This window comes from Jaculus jaculus, chromosome 5 (genome assembly GCF_020740685.1).
Source record: "Jaculus jaculus isolate mJacJac1 chromosome 5, mJacJac1.mat.Y.cur, whole genome shotgun sequence".
Classification (NCBI taxonomy): Eukaryota; Metazoa; Chordata; class Mammalia; order Rodentia; family Dipodidae; genus Jaculus; species Jaculus jaculus.
The window spans coordinates 55988839-56012549 of record NC_059106.1 but is presented as its reverse complement, the minus strand read 5'-3'; the positions used below and the strand labels follow the sequence as shown (position 1 = coordinate 56012549).

Below are 23711 nucleotides of genomic sequence, written 5' to 3'. Positions count from 1 at the left end.
ACAGACCCCTTTGTGTGCCTGCCCCCGCCCCGGAGGCGCCCCCCCAGCCAAGGGGCGCTGAGAACTCTCATTGGTTCAACCGGCGGCTGCACTGATTGGCTTTCGAGTCGACCGACGTGACTCCGGGATTATTGGTCTTCGCAGGTGTCCGTCAAACCTCTTCACAAAGTGATTGGCTAGCCGGTCGTAGTCCCTGGAAGCAGTTCCGGGAAACCCCGCGTGCTGCCGGGATCGCGTCTGGGTCCATGAGGGGGGAGGGGAGGGGGTGGCGCGCGCGCCATTTCTAGTCGTTTTCAAAGCGCCTCGCGCTGGTTCTCACGGGCCCGGCTGCCGGCCCCAGCTCTGCCCTGGTGAGTCTCGCGCCGGCCCGTGGGGCGGGAGGGGCCGGGAGCCCTCCGATCCGACCGGACTCGGCTGGGCCTGAGCTCACGAGCTTTTGTGTTCAGTTTTGGTTGATCGCTCCCGAGGCCTTGAGGGTGGGGGTGGGGAGATGGGCCGGGGGCGGCTCGGGCTTCGGCTTGGTCCCGCCGAGCCGCTGTAGGCCTAAGTCGCGGCCGCGGTACCCCCGCCTTCTCCCTTCGCTTCATCCGCCTGGTCCCTCCCGACTCCCTCGTCCCTCAAAGTGTCCCCTCCACCCCCCGACCGCAGTGGCTGTTCTCATCGCGGCCTGGCTGGTCCAGCGCTGCTTTTCCCGCCTCCGCCCGTCGCTCTCTGCGGCCCAGCCCGGCCGGGCGAGAGAGGGTCCTGGAGACCAACCCTCCCGGGCCCCCGCGCTGGCTCCTTCCCGGGACTCGGGCCTCCCCTCCATCCTCGCCGGACGCGGAGTGGGATGTGTGCATTATCGGGTCGTGCCTGAGGGGGGTGGGGTGGGCTGACGGCGGGTTGCAAAGGGGGAAATAATAATAATCACCCCAGGGTTATCTTGAGCTGGGAGAAAACTTTTTTTTGTGTGTGTTGTGTGAGCAGAAGCCGAAAGGCCTGATCGGCGTGGGAAGCCTCCCTCCCTTCCCTCCCTTCCCCTCCCCCATCCTGCATGCTACGAGCCGAGATTTGAAGGAAAAAATGACTACTAGAGGCCGTGACACTTAGCTTTCGAGCGGCGCCTGGCATAGGTAATTCTGACAATGTCATTGGCGCTCAAAATCGAAAAAAAAAAAGCGATTTTTTTTCTTATACGGTTATAGACCATTTTGCCCAAATTCAACACCACCACCACTACCGAGACATCGAAAGCCAGGGGGTTCTCGAAAGGTTCAAGCCTTTCACATTACCTGTTGGAGATTTTTTTTTTTTTACCCCCCGCTGTCCTGTAGAGGCTGCATGGATGGCTCATGAGTCAGTCGTAGGGTAAGGGCTTGACACTCCTGAGCCAGGAGATAACCGTTAGTTTTCGTTGGTTCTTTTAAAGAAAGCCCTTCTCTCCACATGAAGACTTGACTGCAGTAGAGACATTAGTCAAAAGTCAGGGAGGAGCCAGAGTACTTAACTGACTTAACCCAAATCTCCCAGTGGCCCCTTTTAAATCTTACTTTGAAATGTCTACTTTTGGCAACGACAAAAAAAATGTTTAGGTCAAATGATTCCAGTCACCTTAAGTATATTTGCTGCATCCAGAAATATGGTTTGGCTGTGTGGCATTGTGTTTGAATTGACCTGAGTTTTAAATAGTCTCATATGACATAAAAAGTCTTTTAAATGAGAACTTTGCATTCGGCTTGAAGAGAGGTGTTCCCCACCCTCCTTGATCTGAAGGTTTTATTTTCTGGAATCTAATTATTTACTTATTTTTTTGTTAAAGTTGGCAAAATTTGGAAAAATTTAACCAATTTTAAAATCAACTTGTAGAGCCTTGTCAATGAATTGATAGTCATAAGTATTTCTGTCTTGTGCTTAATACCCAGTTTGTCATTTTGCTTTATGCTTACTTTTAAAAACACCTTAACATGTATTCATTGAACTTTTCCGTGAATTTGCCTCTTTTCTGTAACTAATAGTGTTCCAGGTGTAGTGCTGTAAAGGTCTTGTGATGATTGATCCTACTGTAGTATTTGCAGGTGGGAGGGCATGGGGAAACAGAACTCTATGTTCGTAAAGAGTTTCTGGATTTTAGGGTGCATCTTTATAGAAGTAGGTTGACTTAATCAGTAAATATATTCATCTCACACGATCGTAGCTTCTTGTACCTGTTTTGAATATTTCCGTTTTTGCTAGCTCATCAGAGAGGCTTGCCTTAGGACACATTCGTCCACTCAGTTTGCGTCAGTATAGACAGAGCCTATCAAGTCTTAATGTTTTGTGGCCATGAGAAGTCCTGCTGTAATTTTATCTCTTTTTCAGAGTAATTTTCTTCCTCCTCTGATCTCTTTGCTCTCTTGGTCTTCCTCTTCCTTTCATTATCTTTATCTGGATTTTCAAATGAAAAGTTGTTTTAAGCCAGAAAATGGCACCTGGTGCACTTGGCACAGTGTTTGATATGCAGTCTGGAAGTGTGGCTATCTTAAGTTGCCTTAGTGCTTTTCAGGAGACTATTTTGTTCTTTATAGCTGGCTAGATATCTTTAGTGTCTTTAAAAAAAAAACAAAAAAACAACAGTCGACATTTCCTTGAGCTTTCACCTTCCTGCCTTTTGTTTCAGTGTGTGTTGCAATGTCTTTATTCTGCCGCCAGTTATCTTCATCACATTATGATTTTACCACAAACAAATGCACTTTAATTTCCTGACTGTGAGGTAGCATAGCTACTGGCCTTGTATGGTTTTATGATTTGCTTCCTCAGGGACTTGTCCATTGTAGCATTAAATACAGGCTGAACATACACAAAGATTTTTGTAGGTTAATATGAGAACTCTAGGTAGGTTGTGCTGGTTGGAATTTTAGGGGAGAACTTGCCCATTCTTTAGTATGCTTTTGCATATTTATTTCACTGATATAAAAAAAATTCAACACCTACTCAGATTTTTTTTAAAGAAACAACCTCAATTTTAGCTCACTTATTTTTATACAGACTGAAAACAATGGCTTAGCTTTCAAACTTGGTCATTTTTTCTTTTAAATCTGTGGATGGGAATAGCAAATTAACCTTAGAACAAAAATTAATGTGAAAGTTGTATTTTTTTTGTTTGTTTGAGGTGGAGAAAACCCAAGCTACAACATGTTGAATTAGGCACAACAGGGGCTTACTTCACACCTGTTCTTGAAGCAGAGCTAGGGAAATTTGCAAGTCCTTCAACTGGGATTGAGTGATGTGTGAATGCTCATTCTGTTTTCAAACCAAGCCTTGAAAATCGATAAGAATTGAGAGCTGAGGACTTTCAGAGTCTGTGGTGGTTTGTTGATCTGCTCACCAGAACACAGCAGCTGCTTGTCAGTAAGTTCAAGCCTTTTTAACCTAGTGTACATGAAGTTCCTTAAGGAGCTAATGCTTTCATGTACGTTTCCTATAGCGACAGTTTTATTATCGCAAATTTAGGTCAGATACTCACAAAAGGCATAAAATATTCTGGATAGTGGTAATTAGCAGCATGTGTACAAATTAGTTTAGATAAATCATGCATTGTCCTACAAACTAGTTCTTTCTGGCTTAATGTAATATAGCTCCTGAATTTTTTCCAGCAGCATAATAAAATGGCTAATCAGGTGAATGGTAATGCGGTACAGTTAAAAGAAGAGGAAGAACCAATGGATACTTCCAGTGTAACTCACACAGAACACTACAAGACACTGATAGAGGCAGGCCTCCCACAGAAGGTGGCAGAAAGACTTGATGAAATATTTCAGACAGGTATAATATGCATTTCTTGTTTCTGACTGGTTATGAAAGTGAGGGCAAACCACATTGAATTTTATAGATTTTAAGGTTAACTAATGCTTACTGTTTCTGATCTATGTAGAGCTGAATATGACCTTCCTTCATTCAGGGCATATTGGGTTTGACTTTGATACTCTTATTTCATTATTTTGAAGCCTTCTTAGTGTTGACTATGCAGTCTTAGTTGTTTCAGAATGGTACATCAATTTGTCTTAGGTTTACTACCAATTAAAATGTATGTTTCAGCATACCAAATTTTGCATTTTTTCCCTTAACTTAAATCAGTCATCATTTTGCTTTTACTTTTCTACTTTTAGCTTTTTTAAAGTGATTGTTAAATCAGCTTAGGTCTGATTAGGTGGCATAATAGAGGAATAGTGAGACTGTATCGTCTGAAACCATAATACATGTCAGACTCCTTGAGAGTTTGTGGCCTGTCTAGTTTCTAGTAGACAGAAATCCACTTCTCTCGGTAATTTGGAAGTGCTTGGTTTGTAATAGCTGCTTTTTTTCCCTTAAATGTATAAGTCCCCTGGTTAAGTGCTTAAGCAAATTTGAACATCTTAATATGGTTGGTTGTAAGTGGCTTGAAGTTTTAACGAGGGAGAAATATTTACCCTTAGGGAGCATTGTTCGTAAATAAATGTGCCCTCCTCCTTTGGGGCCATAGATGGAACTTTCCTTCCTCTGTGTGTGTGGATCCAGTGTGAATTGTTCCACTCAGAAACATGTCTTCAATACAGTAGACCAATAGCTGTGGTTTTTTTTTTTTTTTTTTTTTTGTCCTTAAAACTATTTTAAATCTGGGCAGTTAGGGATAATTTTAGACACTAAGATGGCTCATAAAAATGACTCCTAGGTGATGGTCCCATTTGAAAGTCAGTCCTCAGGAGCTTTCTGTGACATTCTGCCATAGAGAACTAACTGGCAGCGAGCTGCTTAGTGACGCTCTCCTGTAGAGTGTTTTGTTATTGCTGTTACTGAGTTGGGTGTAGGACTGGACTGATAGGATGGATGGATGGTTGTCCTGATGGTGGCTTTGGGTGGTGGTCTGAGATACTCAAGGAAACTCTAGTTACTTAGGCGTGCTCTTTTTGAGCTTTTAAAACATCATGGCAGCATTTTTTTTTAACATGGTAATGCAAGTGGCATTACATTTATTTAAAATTTATTTACTGTATAGGGTAAAGTTCTTTTTGTCTTTACCAAAATGGAATCCCTTTTGGTGTTGGTCATATGGACTTGAGGTTTTGATCTGTCAAATATTTTCATTTTATATTGGACCAATTCTGAAATAAGTTCCTTATATATGGAGAGATAAATATAACATAAACTTAGCAGAATTAAGAAATTTTATTTTAAACATAATAGATGTTCTCTGTGTAAATATGTTACATAGATAGAATGCAGTGCACATATTTTCTGTATAATTTATTTGTAAGTCCATAGTTCTTATTGCCATTTGAAAGACTGTCATTATTGACAGTAAGTATTGTGAATGCCACAGCATCTTTTAAGTCTTAAAGGATGCCTTAAAATATGACTTTCCGAATTAAGCAAGCTGCACTTGCATTTGTAGAAGAGTTTCAGCTTACGCCGTTCCACATTCTGATTGCAGCAAAGTCCATGCTCAGATAGATAGATATATATCTTCTCATCTGTGCTAAGGAGGGAAAGCCTGGGACACTTTTTGGAGTGGCAAGAATTAAGTACAGTTTGTTCTCATGTTTTTCCTCACTTCTGTAGTAAATAATTATAACAGTTGATAATTTGAATGTTTACCCTTGGAAAATACACTATATTCTTACCACTCTAACACAAACCAGACTTTGTTACTTGGATGTTTAATCTGTTGTCCAATACGTACAACAGACATTCAAAACTTAAACTGTTTGGGTGGTTGGAAATGAGTTGTAGGGTCTTTCCATTATTTTTTTTTATTGATTAAAATTCATGTTCATAGCTGTTGACATATTTTATTTTCATATTTGTGCTTGACCTTTCTATATGGTATTTATATAGCTGCATATATGCATGTAGTCAAGTGAAAATGTAGTTCGTTAGAGATAGTGTTGGATGTCATAATTCTTAGTAGACTTGAATAGGACAGTTTAGCTTACCCCTTTTATTGCAGTAATATTACCCCTTCTCACTTTAATTTTTAGGCTTGGTAGCTTATGTCGATCTTGATGAAAGAGCCATTGATGCTCTCAGGGAATTTAATGAAGAAGGAGCTCTGTCAGTGCTACAGCAGTTCAAGGAAAGTGACTTATCACATGTTCAGGTAAGGTCATTCATTACTCAGAAGTCTTGGAGCAGTTCACAGCCTGAAACTATTTTTTATGACAGTACTTTTTCCTGTAGGGAAGCATTGTTATTGTTGTTACTATATCTCCTTTAGAAAAATTAGCGGTGGGGGTGGGGGGGTCTTTTGTGGCGGAGTTTCAGGAGCTTAAGCCCAAGGCCTGCTGCGCCATTCCATGCGTGAGTTCCTTGAACTCACAGCCGTGTGCCTCTGAAGCTCTGCATCTTTGACTTGCTCGGATTTTAATTTTTATTTTACTTTTTTGGGTTTTTTATTTTCTTAGACATCATGTAGGTGGGAGAAATACTGGGAAAGGTAGCCCAGATTCGATTAAATATTAACAAATGGCATACTGCTTTACCAGTATAGAAGGTAAGCTTCCTGAAGCACTTTAATGCTGCCCGCTTCAGCCCCTGGCAGATAGTTTTAACCACTCAGCAAATATCTGTTGAATGAAGAGAATGAGTAATTTTATTAGAATTTTGGTGTTCCAAAATTTAAGCTTAATTATGTATTTGATTTTTCAAAGATTCCTGGTGATTCTTGTTATTGAATTACTTGCTTCTTTTAGAACAAAAGTGCATTTTTATGTGGAGTTATGAAGACCTACAGGCAGAGAGAGAAGCAGGGCAGCAAGGTGCAGGAGTCCACCAAGGGGCCGGATGAAGCGAAGATCAAGGTAAATGGGAACGCGCTAGTTACAGTGCTTGCTGAAAAGCCTTAATTCAGACTTTTCTCCATGCTGCTTCTTGTGACCAGAAGTGCTTACTGATGCCTCCCCCCCCCCCCCCCCCCCGAGGTAGGGGTTCACTCTAGTCCCGCTGACCTGGAATTCACTGTGTAGTTTCAGTGTGGAACTCACTGTGATTCTCCTACCTCTGCCTCCCGAATGCTGGGATTAAAGGCGTGTGCGAGGACACCTGACTTTTTTGTTATTGTTGTTGAGACAGTATTATTCTGTAGCTCAGGCTGGCCTGGCATTCAGTATGTATGTAGCCTAGGCTAGCCTCAAACTTGTGGCAATCCTGTCTTAGCCTTCTGACCGCTGCTGGAATTACCTGTATGATCACCATAACTGGGAAAGTGGTGTTTTGACTTTCCATCACCCCAATTTATTTAGTGTGGTGGCTTTGCCTGCCTCCTGCAGTTGTGAGGCTTAAATGAATTAACATATGTAAAGTACTTAGAATAGTGCTCAGGATGTGGCAAAAACATTCTGCTTCAACTGTTGTCATTACTACCACTTAGATAAAGATAAACTCCTTTGAAAGGTAAATACAGTTTTTTTTTTATTTTCTGAAACATTGATGAACTTAATTCCTAGTTAATTGGATATTGCTGTCTTACCACAGTTCAATGCTGGGGATCAAACCTAGGTCTTCACCAGTGCATAGGCAAGTGTCTACCACTGAGCTGTATACTTACTCCAGGCGTTAATTTACTTACTTACTTTTTTGGCTACAAGGTCTCACTCTAGTCTATGCTGACCTGTAGCTTTTGCTCTGTAGGCCAGGTTGGCCTCAAACTCATGGTGATCTGCCTAATAGCTTCCTGAGTGCTGAGATTAAAGATACCTGGCTTCAGACTTTAATTTGAAATGTTATTTTATTTAATATAGAAGTTGTTTGTAGAAGTGGTTTATGTAGGTGTAACCTTATTCTTATAATTTTTTTTCCTTACGCAATTTTCCCTTTTTTTTTTAAGGTAGAGTCTTGCTCTAGCCCAGGCTAACCTGGAATTTACTATGTAGTCTCAGGCTGTCCTTGAACTTAGGGTGATCCTCCTACCTCTGCTTCCCGAGTTCTAGGATTAAAGGTGTGCCCAGATCTTTACGCAATTAAAAAAATATTGTATTTATTTATTAGAGTGAGAGAGTGGGCATGCCAGGGCCTCTTGCCACTGCAAATGAACTCTAGACACATGTGCTACAATGTATATCTGGCTTTTGTGGGTTCTGGGGAATTGAACCTAGGTCTGTAGGCTTTGCAGACAAGCACCTTAACTGCTAAGCCATCGCCCAAGCCCTCCTTACACAATTTTTTTAAATTTATTTTTTATTTATGAGAGAGAGAATGGGCACTCCAGGACCTTCAGCCACTGCAAATGAACTCCAGATGCGTGTGCTACCTTGTGCATCTGGCTTACATGGGTCCTGGGGAGTCGAACCTGGGTCCTTTGGCTTTGCAGGTAAGTGCCTTAACCACTAAGCTCTTCCTCAAGCCCTCCTTACACAATTAATTTATTTTTCAAATTTTTATTTATTTATTAGAGACAGAGCAAGAGAGTGAATGAGTGAGAATGGGCACAGCAGGGCTTCTAGCCCCTGGAAATGAACTCCAGATGCATGTGCCACCATGTGCATCTGGCTTATATGGGACCTGGAAAATTGAACCTGGGTCCTTAGGCTTCATAGACAAGTGCCTTAACTGCTAAGCCATTCCCTCCAGCCCTTACACAATTTTTAAACAAGTAAATATTTGAAAAATCTGCTTGTGCTAGAAGTTTAAAAAATAACATAAGTAGGGCTAGAGATGTGACTTAGTGGTTAAGGCACTTGCCTGCGAAGTCTAAGGACCCAGGTTTGATTCTCCAGTACCCGCGTTAGCCAGATGCAGAACGTGGTGTATGCATCTGCAGTTTGTTTGCAGTGGCTAGAGGCCCTGGCATGCCCATTCTCTCTGTAAATAAATAAGTAAATAAATAGAATAACATAAATAGAGGCTGGAGAGATGGCTCAGCAGTTAATAGTACTTGCCACAGAAGCATGAAAGCCTGAGCCATCTTAGTTATATTCCCTATAACTCATGTAGAAATAAGCATACCCAACATGTCTGTAACCTCAGTCCAGGCTCAAAGAGAGACTCCATCTCTTTCTGGCTGAGCAAGAGAAGAACATCCAGTATTCTCCTTTGGCTTCTGTGACATGCACCAGGTGCATGCATCTGCACATCCCTGACCCCCCTCAAATGAAGTAACATACATAGTCATTGGATAGGTTTATATTGTTTCCCCAAAGCTGTCTTGTTTGCCATTGGTAAGGTATATTTATAACTGTAATATGTGTATATTACATACTTATTATTTTGTGTCATTTGTATGCTAATTGTATTTAATATTACATATATTTTTATGTTTAAAAATAAAGGGTTGGAGAGGTTTCTCAGCAGTTAAGGCGCTTGCCTGCAAAGTCTAAGGACCTGAGTTTGATTCCCCAGGACTCACGTAAAGCCAGATGCACAAGGTGGTGCATACATCTGGAGTTTGCTTGCAGTGGCTAAAGGCCACTGGTGTGCCCATTCTCTCTATTTGCCTTGTTCCCTCTTAAAAAAAAAAAAAAAAAAAAAAAAAAAATATATATATATATATATATATATATATATGTATATGTGTGTGTGTGTGTATGTGTATATCTATACACACATACATACATACATACATACATACATACAATCTCTAGTATCATGGCACATGCCTTTAATCCCAGCATATGGGAGGTAGAGGTAGGAGGATCACTGTGAGTTCAAGACCACCCTGAGACTACATAATGAATGCCAGGTCAGTTTGGGCTAGAGTGAAGTCCTACCTTGAACCCCCTCCCAAATAAATAAATAAATAAATAAATAAACAAACAAACAAACAAACAAACAAACAAGAAAAGCTTTGGATCAAAGGCAAAATTGTAGGCCCATGGTGGTATCTCTGTGAAATCCCTGTTTCATTAAATTTATGATACCTAAAATCTCTTGTTGCTTTGACATTGTATAATTAATAAAATCTAAAAAGCCTAAAGTTCATGCCCTTTGAGGTACATTGCATCTATCCAGGGTTTTCATTTAATTTTCATTTAAATGTTACCTGAATTCTAATGCTATTTGATTGCAAGAATATTATCATCTTTTTTTTGATTTCTCTTAGTACCTAATAAAATGATATGAGTTTGTCAGTCAGGAGATAGGAAGTTTTTTTTTAAATTAAAAATATATATTTATATGAGGGAAAGGGAGAGAATTTGCATGCCAGGGCCTCTTGCCACTGCAAAGAAACTTCAAATACATGCACCCACTTTGTTTTGTATTTGTATTTGGCTTGACATAGATGTGATGCTTGGGAATTAAATGCTTCGCAAGAAAGCACTTTTAACCATTAAGTCATTTCTCTGGCTGTTTTTTGAGTCCCCCCCCTCCCCCGAGGTAGGGTCTCTCTCTCTAGCCCACACTACCTGAAATTAACTATGTAGTCTCAGGGTGGCATTGAACTCACCGCGATCCTCCTACCTCTGCTGGGATTGGAAGCGTACACCACCAGGCCTGGCTTTTGGCTTTTTTTTTTTTTTTTTTTTTACGTTATTTATTTATTTTAGAGAGACAGGTAGAGTGAGTATACAAACTCCAGGGCTTTCCTCCACTGCAGACAAATTCCAGATGCACGTGTCACTTTATGCATCTGGCTTTACATGGGCACTGGGGAATGGAATGTAGGCCATCAGGCTCTGCAAGCAAGCACACTTAACCACTGAACAATCTCTCCAGCCCCTCTTGCTTTTTCTTAAATATTTATTTATTTATTTATTTATTTATTTATTTATTTATTTATTATTTTGGTTTATCGAGGTAGCGTCTCACTCCTGTCCAGGCTGACCTGGAGTTGACTATGTAGTCTCAGGATGGCCTCTTTATTTAAGAGAGAGAAATAGAAATAGGCAGAGAGGAAGAGGATGGGCGGGCCAGGGTCTCTAGCCATTGTAAACGAACTCCAGACACATGCACCAACTTGTGTATCTAGCTTATGTGGGTCCTGTGGAATTGAACTGGGTCCTTAGGCAAGTGCCCTAACTGCTAAGACATTTCCCCAGTCCCCAACCCCACTTTTTTTTTGCTTTTGGCGCTGGAGGTAGGGTTTCACTTGAGTCCAGATTGACCTGGAATTCACTATGTAGTCTCAGGGTGGCCTTGAACTCATGGTGATCCTTCAACCTCTGTCTCCCAAGTGCTGGGATTAAAGGCATTCGCCACCACATTCGGCTCCTTACTTGTATTTTGAAACCTGAGTATATATTTGGTTACTGCCAGATTTTGAGTTCATATTGTGAGAGATTGTCAGTTCTTTGGAGTGGGTGATGTAGTAGGAATATGAAACATACCAGTGCATCCAATTCACTAAGGTCAAATTGTGGGACTTTTGAGTGTAGTAGACTGGTAGTAAGAAGATAAGAGAAAATTTTAGTAGCTCACCCCCTCCCCAGCCCCAGGTAGGTTCTCACTTTAGCCCAGCCTGACCTGGAATTCACTGTAGTCTCAGGGTGCCCTTGAACTCAAGGCAATTGTCCTACCTCTGCCTTCTGAGTGCTGGAATTAAAGGCAGACACCACCACTCATGATCCAGGATAAGAGATTTTTAAATGAATCAACTGGTGCAGCTGGTGAGGGAGCACAAGCCTTTAATCCTAGTACTCCTAAAGCAGGAGTTCAAACCCAGCTTGGGGCTACAGAGTAAGTTGAAGGTTAGCCTGGGCTAAAAGTGAGACCCTTCCTTAAAACTAAAACAAAAATAGTTTTGTAAAATGAGAGGGAATAATGGTCTAATTAAAGGATATAGGAGGTGAAAATGAAGAATGGTACAGTAGATAAGAGGGAAGCATGTATTATGTGGATGTGAGAGTAAAGAATCAGCCTGACTTTGTTTTTTGAGACCATCTCATGTATCCTGGCCCAGGCTGGCTTCATAATCCCTGTGTGGCTGAGGCTGATCATAAACTTTGATCCTACTTCCTCTCCATTTCCTAAGATGTTGGAATACCTTTTGGGAAAGATTAATATACTGACTTGTGTGTATGTCTGTGCTTTCAAGTATAAACAGATATATAATTATCTTTAGGCCTTGCTTGAGAGGACTGGCTATACTCTGGATGTAACCACAGGACAGAGGAAGTATGGTGGTCCTCCACCAGATAGTGTGTACTCTGGGGTGCAACCTGGAATTGGAACAGAGGTAAGTGTTCTTCAGCTTTTTACCAAAATCTTTCCAGTTTATTAATTATTACCTACTGGGTGTTGGGGGGTAAAGTACTTACTTGATTCTTCTAAAAATGTGGCTCTAGTTATATTAGGTATATCCATGTTTTTGTGTCCATTTTTAGAAAAGATAATTTTTTGTTGTTGTTTTTTCGAGGTACGGTCTCACTCTAGCCCAGGCTGACCTGGAATTCACTATGTAGTCTCAGGGTGGCCTCGAACTCATGGCTTTCCTCCTGCCTCTTGTCTCCCCAGTTCTGGGATTAAAGACATGCACCACCACGTGCAGCATAGGAAGGATAACCTTTATATAGCTATTAAGACACCTTTTATATTTATTTGCATATGTGTGTGTGCATGGGGTTGCCAGTGTCTCTTGGTGTTGTACTCAGATGCCTGTCTGGCTTTATATGGGCTGGAAACTTGAACCCAGGCCAGCAGGCTTTGCAAACAATTGCATTTAACTGTTGAGCCATCTTCTCAGGTCCTTAAACATCTCTTAAAAGGAATATAGGTAAAGTTTGTGTAAATATTGTCTCAGGTTGGCTCCAAACTCAACAGCAATCCTCCTATCTCTGCTTCTGGATTGGTGGAATTAAAGTTGTTTTTTAATATTTTTTCTCTGTAGGGTTTCACTCTGGCCCAGGCTGACCTGGAATTCAGTGTGTAGTCTTAGGGTGGTCTTAAACTCATAGGGATCTTCCTACTTCTGCCTTCTAGGTGCTGGGATTAAAGGCGTGTGCCACCATGGCTGGCTTTTTTTTTTTTTATTGACAACTTCCATACTTATAGACACTAAACCATGATAATTCCCTCTTCTACCCACTTTCCTCTTTACAAATCCATACTCCATTATATCGACTCCCTTTCTCCATTAGTCTCTCTGTTATTTATTTATTACTATTATTTTTGGTTTTTCAAGGTAGGGTTTCATTCTAGCCCAGGCTGATCTGGAATTCACTATTCTCAGGGTGGCCTTGAACTTGTGATCCTCCTACCTCTGCCCCTCGAGTGCTGGGATTAAAGGCATGTGCCACCATGCCCGGCTGTGCATTTTTTAAAATTATTTATTTATTTGAGAGAGAGAATGGGTGCGCCAGGGCCTCCACCAACTGCAAACGAACTCTGGATGCATGTGCCCCCCTTGTGCATCTGGTTTATGTGGGTCCTGGGGAATTGAACTGAGGACCTTTGGCTTTGCAGGCAAACACTTTAACTGCTAAGCCATCTCTCCAGCCCATTCTTACTTCCTGTTTTTTTTTTTTTTTTTTTAAAGACAGAATCTTACTATGTAATCTTGGCTGGCCTGAAACTCACTGGCCTAGAACTGTAATCCTCCTGCCTCTGCTTCTGTTGTGAATCACCATGCCCTGGCTCCTCTCACTCGTTTGGTCTGTACTGTTTGAACTATTCTTTTTTTTTTTTTTAATTTTTATTAGCATTTTCCATGATTATAAAAAAAATCCCATGGTAATTCTCCCCCCCACTTTCCCCTTTGAAATTCCATGTGAACTATTCTTTTTTTTTTTTTAAATATTTTATTTATTTATTTGATAGTGACAGAGACAGAGAGAAAGACAGATAGAGGGAGAGAGAGAGAATGGGCACGCCAGGGCTTCCAGCCTCTGCAAACGAACTCCAGATGCATGCGCCCCCTTGTGCATCTGGCTAACGTGGGACCTGGGGAACCGAGCCTCGAACCTGGGTCCTTAGGCTTCACAGGCAAGCGCTTAACCGCTAAGCCATCTCTCCAGCCCAATGTGAACTATTCTTGTCTCCAACTCTGCTCTCCCTCTTCACATAAATGCATTTAGAGAGACAGGTTATTGATGCACGTAGATTGCACAGGGGAAGGAGCACATAGGTCAGACTCAGTACCTTCTCTTTGTGCCTTGGTAAAAGTTTCTCCATTTGCTACTTTTTCCCCTTTTTTGAGGCAGCCTCATGTACTTCTGAACTTGTCTCTGCAAAACTTTTGAGTGCTGGGATTATAGGTGTGTACCACCCCAGTGTTACAGTCAGTTCCAGGTTGCTGGGATGAACATCCAAACTATACAGTTTATTGGAGGAAGGGATTTATTTCAAGCTTACAAATCCAAGAAGCTGCTTACTTCCGTAGATCCAAACAAAGAGAACTGCAGCAAGCCAACATGAACCATCAGCCAGCACCCCAAGCAAGCACAGCCAGAGCTCTGACTTGTTCTCTCACACATTTGGGCTGGAATCAGATCTGTCCCCAGTGGCACGCCCCCTCCAACAGGCTGTTGAAGACTAAAGCAGTAAGCTTAAAATACCTGAGGCTGTGGGGGGGACATAACATTTACATTCCAACCACCACATCCAGTTGAGGTGGTGCTGGGGATCCACCCAGGGCCTCCATATGCTCACTTTCATTGTAGCATGTTCTAAGTCTCTACATGAAGAGAAAACATCAGTCTCTTATTTTGATGTCATCATCTTTTCCTCCTATTATAATGGTTTTGTGTAGGTGGTGTCAGGCACTGTGAGGTCACGAATATACAGGCCATTTTGTGTCTGGGAGAGTTGATTATAAAGAGCCCTACCCTCCCTTTGGATCTTAGGTTCATTCCGCCACCTCTTCTGCAATGCACCCTGAGCCTTGGAAGATGTAATAGAGATGTTTTAGTGCTGAGCACTCCTCTGTCACTTCTTCTCAGCTATGGTGCCTTTTGAGTCATCCCAGAGGTCACTGCCATCCAAAAAGTGAAGCTTCTCTAACCAAAAGTGAGAGTAGTATTACACTTGATCTTAGCCAAAAGGCCGAGAAGCGATGAGAGTAGTATTAATATGTTTATGAACATTAAGAGAAGTGCTTACCTGGTAGTTTGGTGAGCATAATGCATACATTTAGTCAGACACCAGCAAACATTAAATCCCTTAGGGCTCATGACTTCCCCTGTCATAGGTTTTCGGTATCAGGCATGTATTCCCTTCTGTTTTGTGGGCCCCCAGTCCAATTAGAAAGGGGTTGGTTACCTCCATAACACACATGCCATTATTACACTCTTTGGCTCATTTGGCCTGGCTGGCCCATCTTAAGGCTTGCAGTGTCCACTTGTTTATCTCCACTAATGACTTTTCTCCTTCCCATGTAGCTGCATGCAGCACAGCTTTTTCCAGTTTTCCATCAGCTGGTTTACAGGGTGCAGGTTTTCAGCTCATCTCCAGCAAGATTTCTCAGTGACCTTGAAGCCCAAGCATGTGAAGTCTTTGAGCAGTAATGTTTGAGTTCTTGCCTTGTATGCACAAGGCTTTAAAATTCAGTCCCCAGCACTAAAAATGAATAAACAAATGAATGAGTGGATAAATAATGAGTTGTTTCTTAACCCATTTAACTGGTCTCTAATGAACTTAGCATTTTATTTATTTTTTGGGGGGTTTTCAGGGTAGGGTCTCACTCTAGCTCAGGTTGACTTGGAATTCAGTATGTATTCTCCAGGTGGCCTTGAACTCACAGTGATCTGACTACCTCTGCCTCCCAAATTCTGGGATTAAAGGTGTGTGCCACCATGCCCAGCTTTGCTTTATTTTTAAAATTTTTATTTTTACTTAGGTTTGGTCAAGTTTGCCCCATCTCCCTACTTTTATTTATCTATTTGTAAGGAGAGAGAGAATGGGCACACCAGGGAGGGCCTTGAGCCACTGCAAAGGAACTCCAGACCCATGTGTCACCTTGTGCAACTGGCTTATATGGGTCCTGGGGAATTGGACCTGGATCCTTTTGTTTCACATCAAGCACCTTAACTGCTAGGCTGTTCAAGTGCCACCTTGTGCCTCTGGGCCGGAAAGATAGCTTTGCAGTTAAGGTGCTTGCCTGGAAAGCCTAAGGTCCCAGGCTCTATTACCCAAAACCAATGTAAGCCAGATGTACATGGGTGGTGCATGCATCTGAAGTTGTTTGCCATGGCTAGAGACCCGGGGCGCCCATTCTCTTATCTGCCTCTTTAACTCTCAAATAAAAAAGTAAATAAAAGCAGGCAGGCTGGGTGTGGTGATACTGTCTTTAATCCTAGCACTCAAGATTCAGAGATAGGAGTATCACTGTGAGTTCAAGGCCAGCCTTGGCTAGAGGGATATCCTACCTCCAAAAAATGACATATACAACTACAGCAAAAAGGATGTGGAGCCTCTTGTGGTAACACACACCTTTAATCCCAGCACTTCGGGGCCATAGATAGGAGGAATGCCATGAGTTCAAGGCCACTCTGAGACTACAGTGTGAATTTCAGCCTGAGCTAGAGTGAGACCTACCTCAAAAAACCATTCTCTTTTTAAAATTATTTTGTGTTTGTGAGTGTGGCATGCACATACCCCATGGTGTACACGTGGAGGTCAAAGGACTCCTTTGAGGAGTTGGCCCTCACCATCAACCTCATTTGGTTCTTGCTCTGCTGTTTGTTGTGATGGCCATAAGTTTCCAGGAAATTCTGCCTCCATCTTCTGTCTTGCTGTCAGTGTGCTGGCATTTGTGAGAAGTTGGGACCACAGCTCTGGCTTTTTTCTCCCTTCTTATTTATTTATTATTATTATTTTTTGATATTTTCTAGGTAGGGTCTCATTCTAGCGCAGGCTGATCTGGAACTCACTCTGTAGTCCCAGGCTGGACTCGAACTCAAAGGAGTACCTATGCCTCCCGAGTGTTGGGATTAAAGGAGTACGCCATCATGCCCAGCCTGCTTCTTTTTATATGGGGTCTGACGTGGATTGAACTTGGTACTCGGGCTTGAGTGGTGAGTGCTGTATCCACTGACCCATCTCCGTAGCCCCATTTGTGGGAGTATTTTATCAGTCACCATTATGTTAGTCATGGGGAACTGGCAGGGAGAGCATCAATTACTCTGTCTTAAAGAAAAATGGATGTCTAGAATGATGGCATACACCTATAATCCCATTGATTGGAAGGCTTGAGGCAGGAGAGAGGTAGAAGCTCAAGGTCAGTCTTGCTACCCTTTTGCAAAGACAAACAAGGGTTGGGGAGATGGCACAGCAGTTAATGTGCTTATCTCTAAAGCCTAATGACCCGGGTTTGATTCCCTAATACCGATGTAAGTTACACAAAGTGGTGCACACATCTGGAATTAGCTTGCAGAGTCTAGAGGCCCTGACACACCCATGTTCTCTCTCTCTTTCTCTTCTTTCAAATTAAAAACAAACAAACAAAAAAAAACCAACTTTGCCAGGGTTTGGTGGTGCATGCCTTTAATCCCAGCACTTGGGAGGCAGAGGTAGGAGGATCACCATCAGTTCGAAGCCACCCTGAGACTACATAGTGAATTCCAGGTCTGCCTGAGCTAGAGTGAGACACTGCCAGGAAAAAGAAAACAAACAAACAAAAGGTTTGGGGAGATGGCTTAGCAGGTGAAAGGGCTTACTGTGTAAGCATGAGGGCCTAAGAGAACTAAGATAGCATAACTTTTATCCCCAGCATCCATGTAAAAAGCTGGGTGCAGCCACAAATGCCAGTACTCTAGTTCTGAAGGGAGTATGATATATGTTTATTATATACGTACATATGTATGTATGTGTATTCCTACTTATAACTATAACATACATATACATATATATTTATATATACACACACATACACACATCCATACATACAATACATATTCAAATACCAAGGAAAAATGGCATTGCTAGACTTTTGGTGATTAGAGGTAAACTAAGAATTGTGGGGTATTCGAGACTGGATCGTACATTGTTGCCCAGGCTGTCCTCAAGGTTTTGACAGTCCTGTTCTCTGCTCGGTGAGTTAGGAATTTACAGACATGAGTCACCATTCCTGGCAAGAGGGATTAATAGGCAGATGGAGATACAGAATAAGCCGTTGGAATATAGATCTGAGAGATGACTATAGTCGTAAGCTTGGGAGTGGATGGCACCTTTAAAACTGAAGACAGTGGAGGGGTGCTGTGAATGATGATCAGAGACCTTAAATTTAGAATAGCTGTTGTGTGAGAATCATGGTGGGGGCTCGAATGAAAACCCCAGTTCCCCCCCCCCCCCCAGGTAGGGTCTCATTGTATCCCAGGGTGACCTGGAAATCACTATGTAGTCTCAGGCTGGCCTGGAACTCGCAGTGATCCTCCTACCTCTGCCTCCTGAGTGCTGGGATTAAAGGTGTGCACCACCATGCCTGACCTGAGGTTTTGATTAATACTATTTTAATTATTGTACATTATAATTTAACCCTACTTATTTTGTAATTTTATAATTAAAGATGCATTTCAAATTCTTCAAATGGCATAAAAGAATTTTTTCATATTTGAATATTAAATATCCTGGCTAAGTGTTACTGCAGCTTGGGAAGCTGAAGTAGGAGAATCACCTGAGCCTAGGAGTTGGAGGCCAGCCTTGGCAATATAATGCTACTTATTTCAAAGAACATATGCATACGGTTTTTTTGTTTTTTTCAAAGTAGGGTGTCAACTATAAATCAGGCTGACCTGGAATTCACTACGTAGTTTCAGATTGGCTTTGAACTCATGGCAGTTTTCCTGCCTCTATCGCCCAGGTGCTGGGATTAAAGGTGGGAACAGTATTTTCTTAAGAGAAAATGACAGATTATAAAAACTCCAAAGATGCTAGTACAATCTTGTATACATAAAAGTGTATTTTTTTAGCCAGGTGTGGTGGTACACACCTTTAATCCCAGTACTCAGGAAGCAGAGATAGGAGGATCAAGTGAGTTTGAGGCCAACCTGAGATGAGGCTACATAGTGAATTCCAGGTCAGCCAAGACTAGAGTGAGACCCTACCTCCTACCTATGCCTCTTGGGTGCTGGAATCAAAGGTGTACACTACATGCCTGGCTTTATTTTTTAATTAATTTATTTTTAATATTTATTTATTAAAGAGAGAGACTAGACACACCAGGGCCTCCAGCCATTGCAAGTAAACTCCAGATGCATGTGCCTCCTTGTGCATCTGGCTTTATGTGAGTACTGGGAAACCAAACCTGGGTCCTTAGGCTTCACAGGCAAGTGCCTTAACCACTAAGCAATCTCTCCAATCGTGTGTGTGTGTGTGTGTGTGTGTGTGTGTGTGTGTGTGTGTGTGTGTGATATATATATATATATATATATATATATATATATATATATATAAAATTTTATTTTCTTTGTTTTTTCGAGGTAGGGTCTGTCTCTAGCTCAGGCTGAACTGGAATTCATTATGTCATCTCAGGGTGGCCTCAGACTTACAGCAATCCTCCTACCTCTGCCTCCCAAGTGCTGAGTGCTGGGATTAACGGTGTGCGCCACCACGCCTGGCCTTATTTTTTATCTTTTTTAATGTGAGAGACAATAGGTGTGCCAGGGCCTCCAGCCCCTGCACCCAGGCTCTAGACACCTGTGCCACCTAGTGTATGTGTACAACCTTGTGCTTGTGTCACCTTGTATGTCTGGTTTACGTGGAATCTGCAGAGTCAAACCTGGGTCCTTAGGCTTCACAGGCAAGTACCTTAAGCACTAAGCTATCTCTCCAGCCCCTGGCTGTGATTCTAAAATATTTCATTTTTATTTATTTACTTATTTATTAGGAGGAAGAGAAAGAGGCATATAGATATAATGGACACACCTCTAGCCATTGTAAATGAACTCCAGACACATGTGCCACCATGTATAGCTGGTTTATGTATGTGGGTACTGGGAAATTGAACCTGGGTCCTTCGGCTTTGTAGAAAAACGCCGAGTCCACTAAGTCATCTCTCCAGCCCCTGACTTTAATTATAAAAGTGGTTACTTATGTTGGATTTTAATAAGGAGGTTTTATTTCAGGTCTTTGTAGGTAAAATACCAAGAGATTTATATGAAGATGAGTTGGTGCCCCTTTTTGAGAAGGCTGGTCCCATCTGGGATCTACGTCTCATGATGGATCCGCTGTCTGGTCAGAATCGAGGATATGCATTTATCACCTTCTGTGGAAAGGAAGCTGCCCAGGAAGCTGTTAAACTGGTATGTGATAATACCCACTGTCCATCAAGTTGCAATTGGAAAATAAACTTCAGCTCAGAGAGCTTCTGTTTCATTTTCTTCAGTTGTTCCTTTGAGTGTCCTTTTATTGACTGCATTGTTACGGAACCTTTGCTTTGTTGTTTTCTGATTATAAAAGTTACAAAGAAAAACTATAGAAGGTATCCCGTAGTTTTAAGAAGTTACCCAATAGACTGATTAGTACCAAAACATTCTGTAGCCTTTTCTTTTGGTTTTGGCTGAAACTGATGTCACTTCTTGTCAGGCTTTAGGATTGACAGTAAAGTAGAATGATGACTGTGATGAGTTCCGGAGAACTTAGCTGGACAACTGACTAACCACCACTCATTCAGGAAATGTGAATCTCTTATTTTTGTCACAATCCAATTGTATAGTTTCTTAAAATGAATTTTTTAATTGTATATTTATTTATTTTTGGTTTTTCGAGGTAGGGTCTCACTCTGCTCCAGGCTGACCTATAATTAACTATGTAGTCTCAGGTTGGCCTCGAACTCGTGGCAATCCTCTTACCTCTGCCTCCTAAGTGCTGGGATTAAAGGTGTGCTTAATTGTATTTTTGTTTCCACGCTATTGAGTCTTTCTCTATTTAATCTTTCTCTCCTTTGTACTGTGCAGTAGCCAACCTTCCCAGGTCCTTTCTCCAGGCCATTTTATTTATTTATTTACCATTTTGTGCCTTATTAGAGCAGTAACAAAATTATGCAGGTTATATATTTATCTCTACTCTTTGGTGATAGCAGCTATCTCTGTTGAAATAATAGTGTCATGTTTTGATTCTGTGTAACAGCTAACTGCTAGTGTATGCAGTGTAGGACAGTTATGCCTTTCCAGCACAGCTCCTTCCTCTTGACATGGCTTTCATTATGTCTTTATTTATTTATTTTTTATTGACAACTTCCATGATTGTAAATAACATCCCATGGTAATTCCCTCCCTCTCCATTTTCCCCTTTGAAAGTCCACTCTTCATCATATCCCCTCCCCCTCTCAATCAGTCTCTTTTATTTTGGTGTCATCATCTTTTCCTCCTATTATGATGGTCCAGCATAGGTACTGTCAGGCACTGTGAGGTCATGGATATCCAGGCCACTTTGTGTCTGGAGGAGCATGTTGTAAGGAGTCCTATGCTTCCTTTGGCTCTTACATTCTTTCTGCCACCTCTTCTGCAATGGACCCTGAGCCTTGGAAGGTGTGATATTGCAGTGCTGAGCACTCCTCTGTCACTTCTCAGCACCATGGTCATCCCAAGGTCATTGCCATCTGAAAAGAAGGTTTTCTAGCCAAAAGCAAGAGTAGCATTAATATATGGGTATAAACATTAAGTAAGAGATGTGCTTACTGGGCAATTTAGTGAGCATAGTATATACATTTAGCCAGACAGCATCAGACGTTAACACCCCTAGGGCTCATGACTACCCCTGTTGTAGGTTTTCAGTATCAGGAATGAATTCCCTCCCTTGGAGCAGGCCTCCAGTCCAATTATAGAGCGGTTGGTTTCTCCCATAACAGACATGCCACTATTGCACCCGTTAGCTCATTTTGCCAGCCATTATATTGTTTAGTAAACTAATGGATGTGTAATGTTAAGGCATAATAAGAAGGTGACAAGCCGGGCGTGGTGGCTCACGCCTTTAATCCCAGCACTCGGGAGGCAGAGGTAGGAGGATCGCCGAGAGTTTGAGGCTACCCTGAAAATACATAGTGAATTCCAGGTCAGCATGAGCTAGAGTGAGAACCTACCTTAGAAAACCAAAAAAGAAAAAAAAAAAGTGAAATTTACTAAGAAAACTGTCAATATAGTGATTGAAATTAAAAAATCCTGACTTTATAACATTTTGGTACAGTTTATAACATTTTGTATTTAGATTTGTGTGTTATGTGAAATTCTTATACATTGCCTTTGCATTATTGAACATTGTTGTGGCTTATTTATTTATTTTGTTTTTTGAGGTAGGGTCTCGCTCTAGCCCAGGCTGACCTGGAATTCACTATATAGTCTCAGGGTGGCTTTGAACTCACAGAGATCCTCCTATCTCTTCCAAGTGCTGGGATTAAAGGTGTGTGCCACCACACACGGCTGAGTTTTTTATATTTTTCTGAGGGTTTTTTTTTTGTGTTCCATCTGCATCTGACTGAATAATCAGACCCTGAAGTTCTCTGGAAAATAATTTTAAGGTGGATAAAATTTAATTATGAAATAATATAAAGATCAAAATATGAAATAAGATACTTAACAAAATTAATAGCCTTGAGTCCTTTTTATATGGACAAACGAGGTAACAAAACCAGACTAAACAAGGGACTGTAATTATGCAGCACAAATATGCATTAATGTGCCAGGCACGGTGGTGCATGCCTTTAATCCCAGCACTTGGGAGGTAGAGGTAGGAGGAGTGCTGTGAGCTCGAGGCTACCCTGAGACTGCATAGTGAATTTCAGGTCAGCCTGTACTGGAGTGAGTCCCTACCTCGAAAAACCAAAAAAGGAAAAACACACACACACACATTAATGTTATGGCAAGCATATGAGAACTCGGTGAGTGCTTGGCCTTATTGTAGAATTTTTTACATTGAGATCAGTTGTCCTCAGTCTGGGGTGGTTTGGGGGGTCTCTGGTTCTTTTCTTCCTTGCAGTGTGACAGCTATGAAATTCGGCCTGGTAAACACCTTGGAGTGTGCATTTCTGTGGCAAACAACAGACTTTTTGTTGGATCCATTCCAAAGAATAAGACGAAAGAAAACATCTTGGAAGAATTCAGTAAAGTCACAGGTAAAACAAAAATGTATTTAGAAATTTGTCTTTGGAAATCTGTTGTATTGTTTGTAAATGTATAAATGTCCCCCACAGGAGTGATATACTGTATTAACTATTTAAATCTCCTGTGTTACAGTTTTTTTGTTTTTTTGTTTTTTTTTTTCTGCTTTGTAGTAGTTTGGACTCAGCAACCCCCTCAGTTTTCTTGATTTCAGGGAATTTCTTTCAGTTTGTCTTAATAGAACCACTGCTTTTTCTAGAGCTTTTGATAAATAACCCTCTTGTGAAAACCACTCTGATAACTTTAGGGTCAGAGAGATGATAGTTCCTCATATATATTTTTTTTTTCTTCTTCTTCTTCTTTTTTTCCTTTTATTTCCGAGGTAGGGTCTCACTGTAGCTCAGGCTGACCTGGAATTCACTATGTAGTCTCAGGGTGGCCTCAAACTCATGGCGATCCTCTTACCTCTGCCTTCCAAGTGTTGGGATTAAAGGTGTGCGCCACCACACCCAGCCCTGTATGTATATGTATGTGTGTGTATATATATATATATATATATATATATATATATATATATATATTTGAGAGAAAAAGAAATAGGCAGGTAGAGACAGAGAGAGAGAGAGAGAGAGAGAGAGAGAGCAGTCATGCCAAGGCCTCCAGCTGTTGCAAATGGACTCCAGATTGATGTGCCACCTTGTGCATCTGGCTAACATGGGTAATGGGGAATTGAACATGGGTCCTTAGGCTTTGCAGGCAAGTATCAAGTGTTGTTATTTTTGTTTTGTTTTGTTTCGAGGTAGGGTTTTACTCTAGTCC

The 23711-nt window shown here is 41.6% G+C and overlaps 1 protein-coding gene across 7 annotated transcripts in view; it reads left to right on the top strand.

Annotated features, from left to right (window-relative positions):
* The first annotated feature begins 214 nt into the window (after positions 1-214).
* Hnrnpr (heterogeneous nuclear ribonucleoprotein R) overlaps positions 215-23711 on the top strand; it is a 41724-nt gene continuing 18227 nt past the window's right edge. For 2 of the 7 annotated variants that reach the window (XM_004657534.3, XM_045148814.1), the window contains exons 1-6: positions 237-350; positions 5973-6091; positions 6684-6791; positions 11987-12100; positions 19923-20099; positions 22771-22906. In XM_004657534.3, the coding sequence (XP_004657591.2) occupies positions 6711-6791; positions 11987-12100; positions 19923-20099; positions 22771-22906 (508 nt within the window). In that variant the 5' untranslated portion in view covers positions 237-350; positions 5973-6091; positions 6684-6710. Of the gene's footprint in view, positions 351-3127; positions 3367-3611; positions 3781-5972; positions 6092-6683; positions 6792-11986; positions 12101-19922; positions 20100-22770; positions 22907-23711 lie in introns of all 7 variants that reach the window. The other 5 variants (XM_045148812.1, XM_045148809.1, XM_045148813.1 and 2 more) reach the window with 5 other exon arrangements.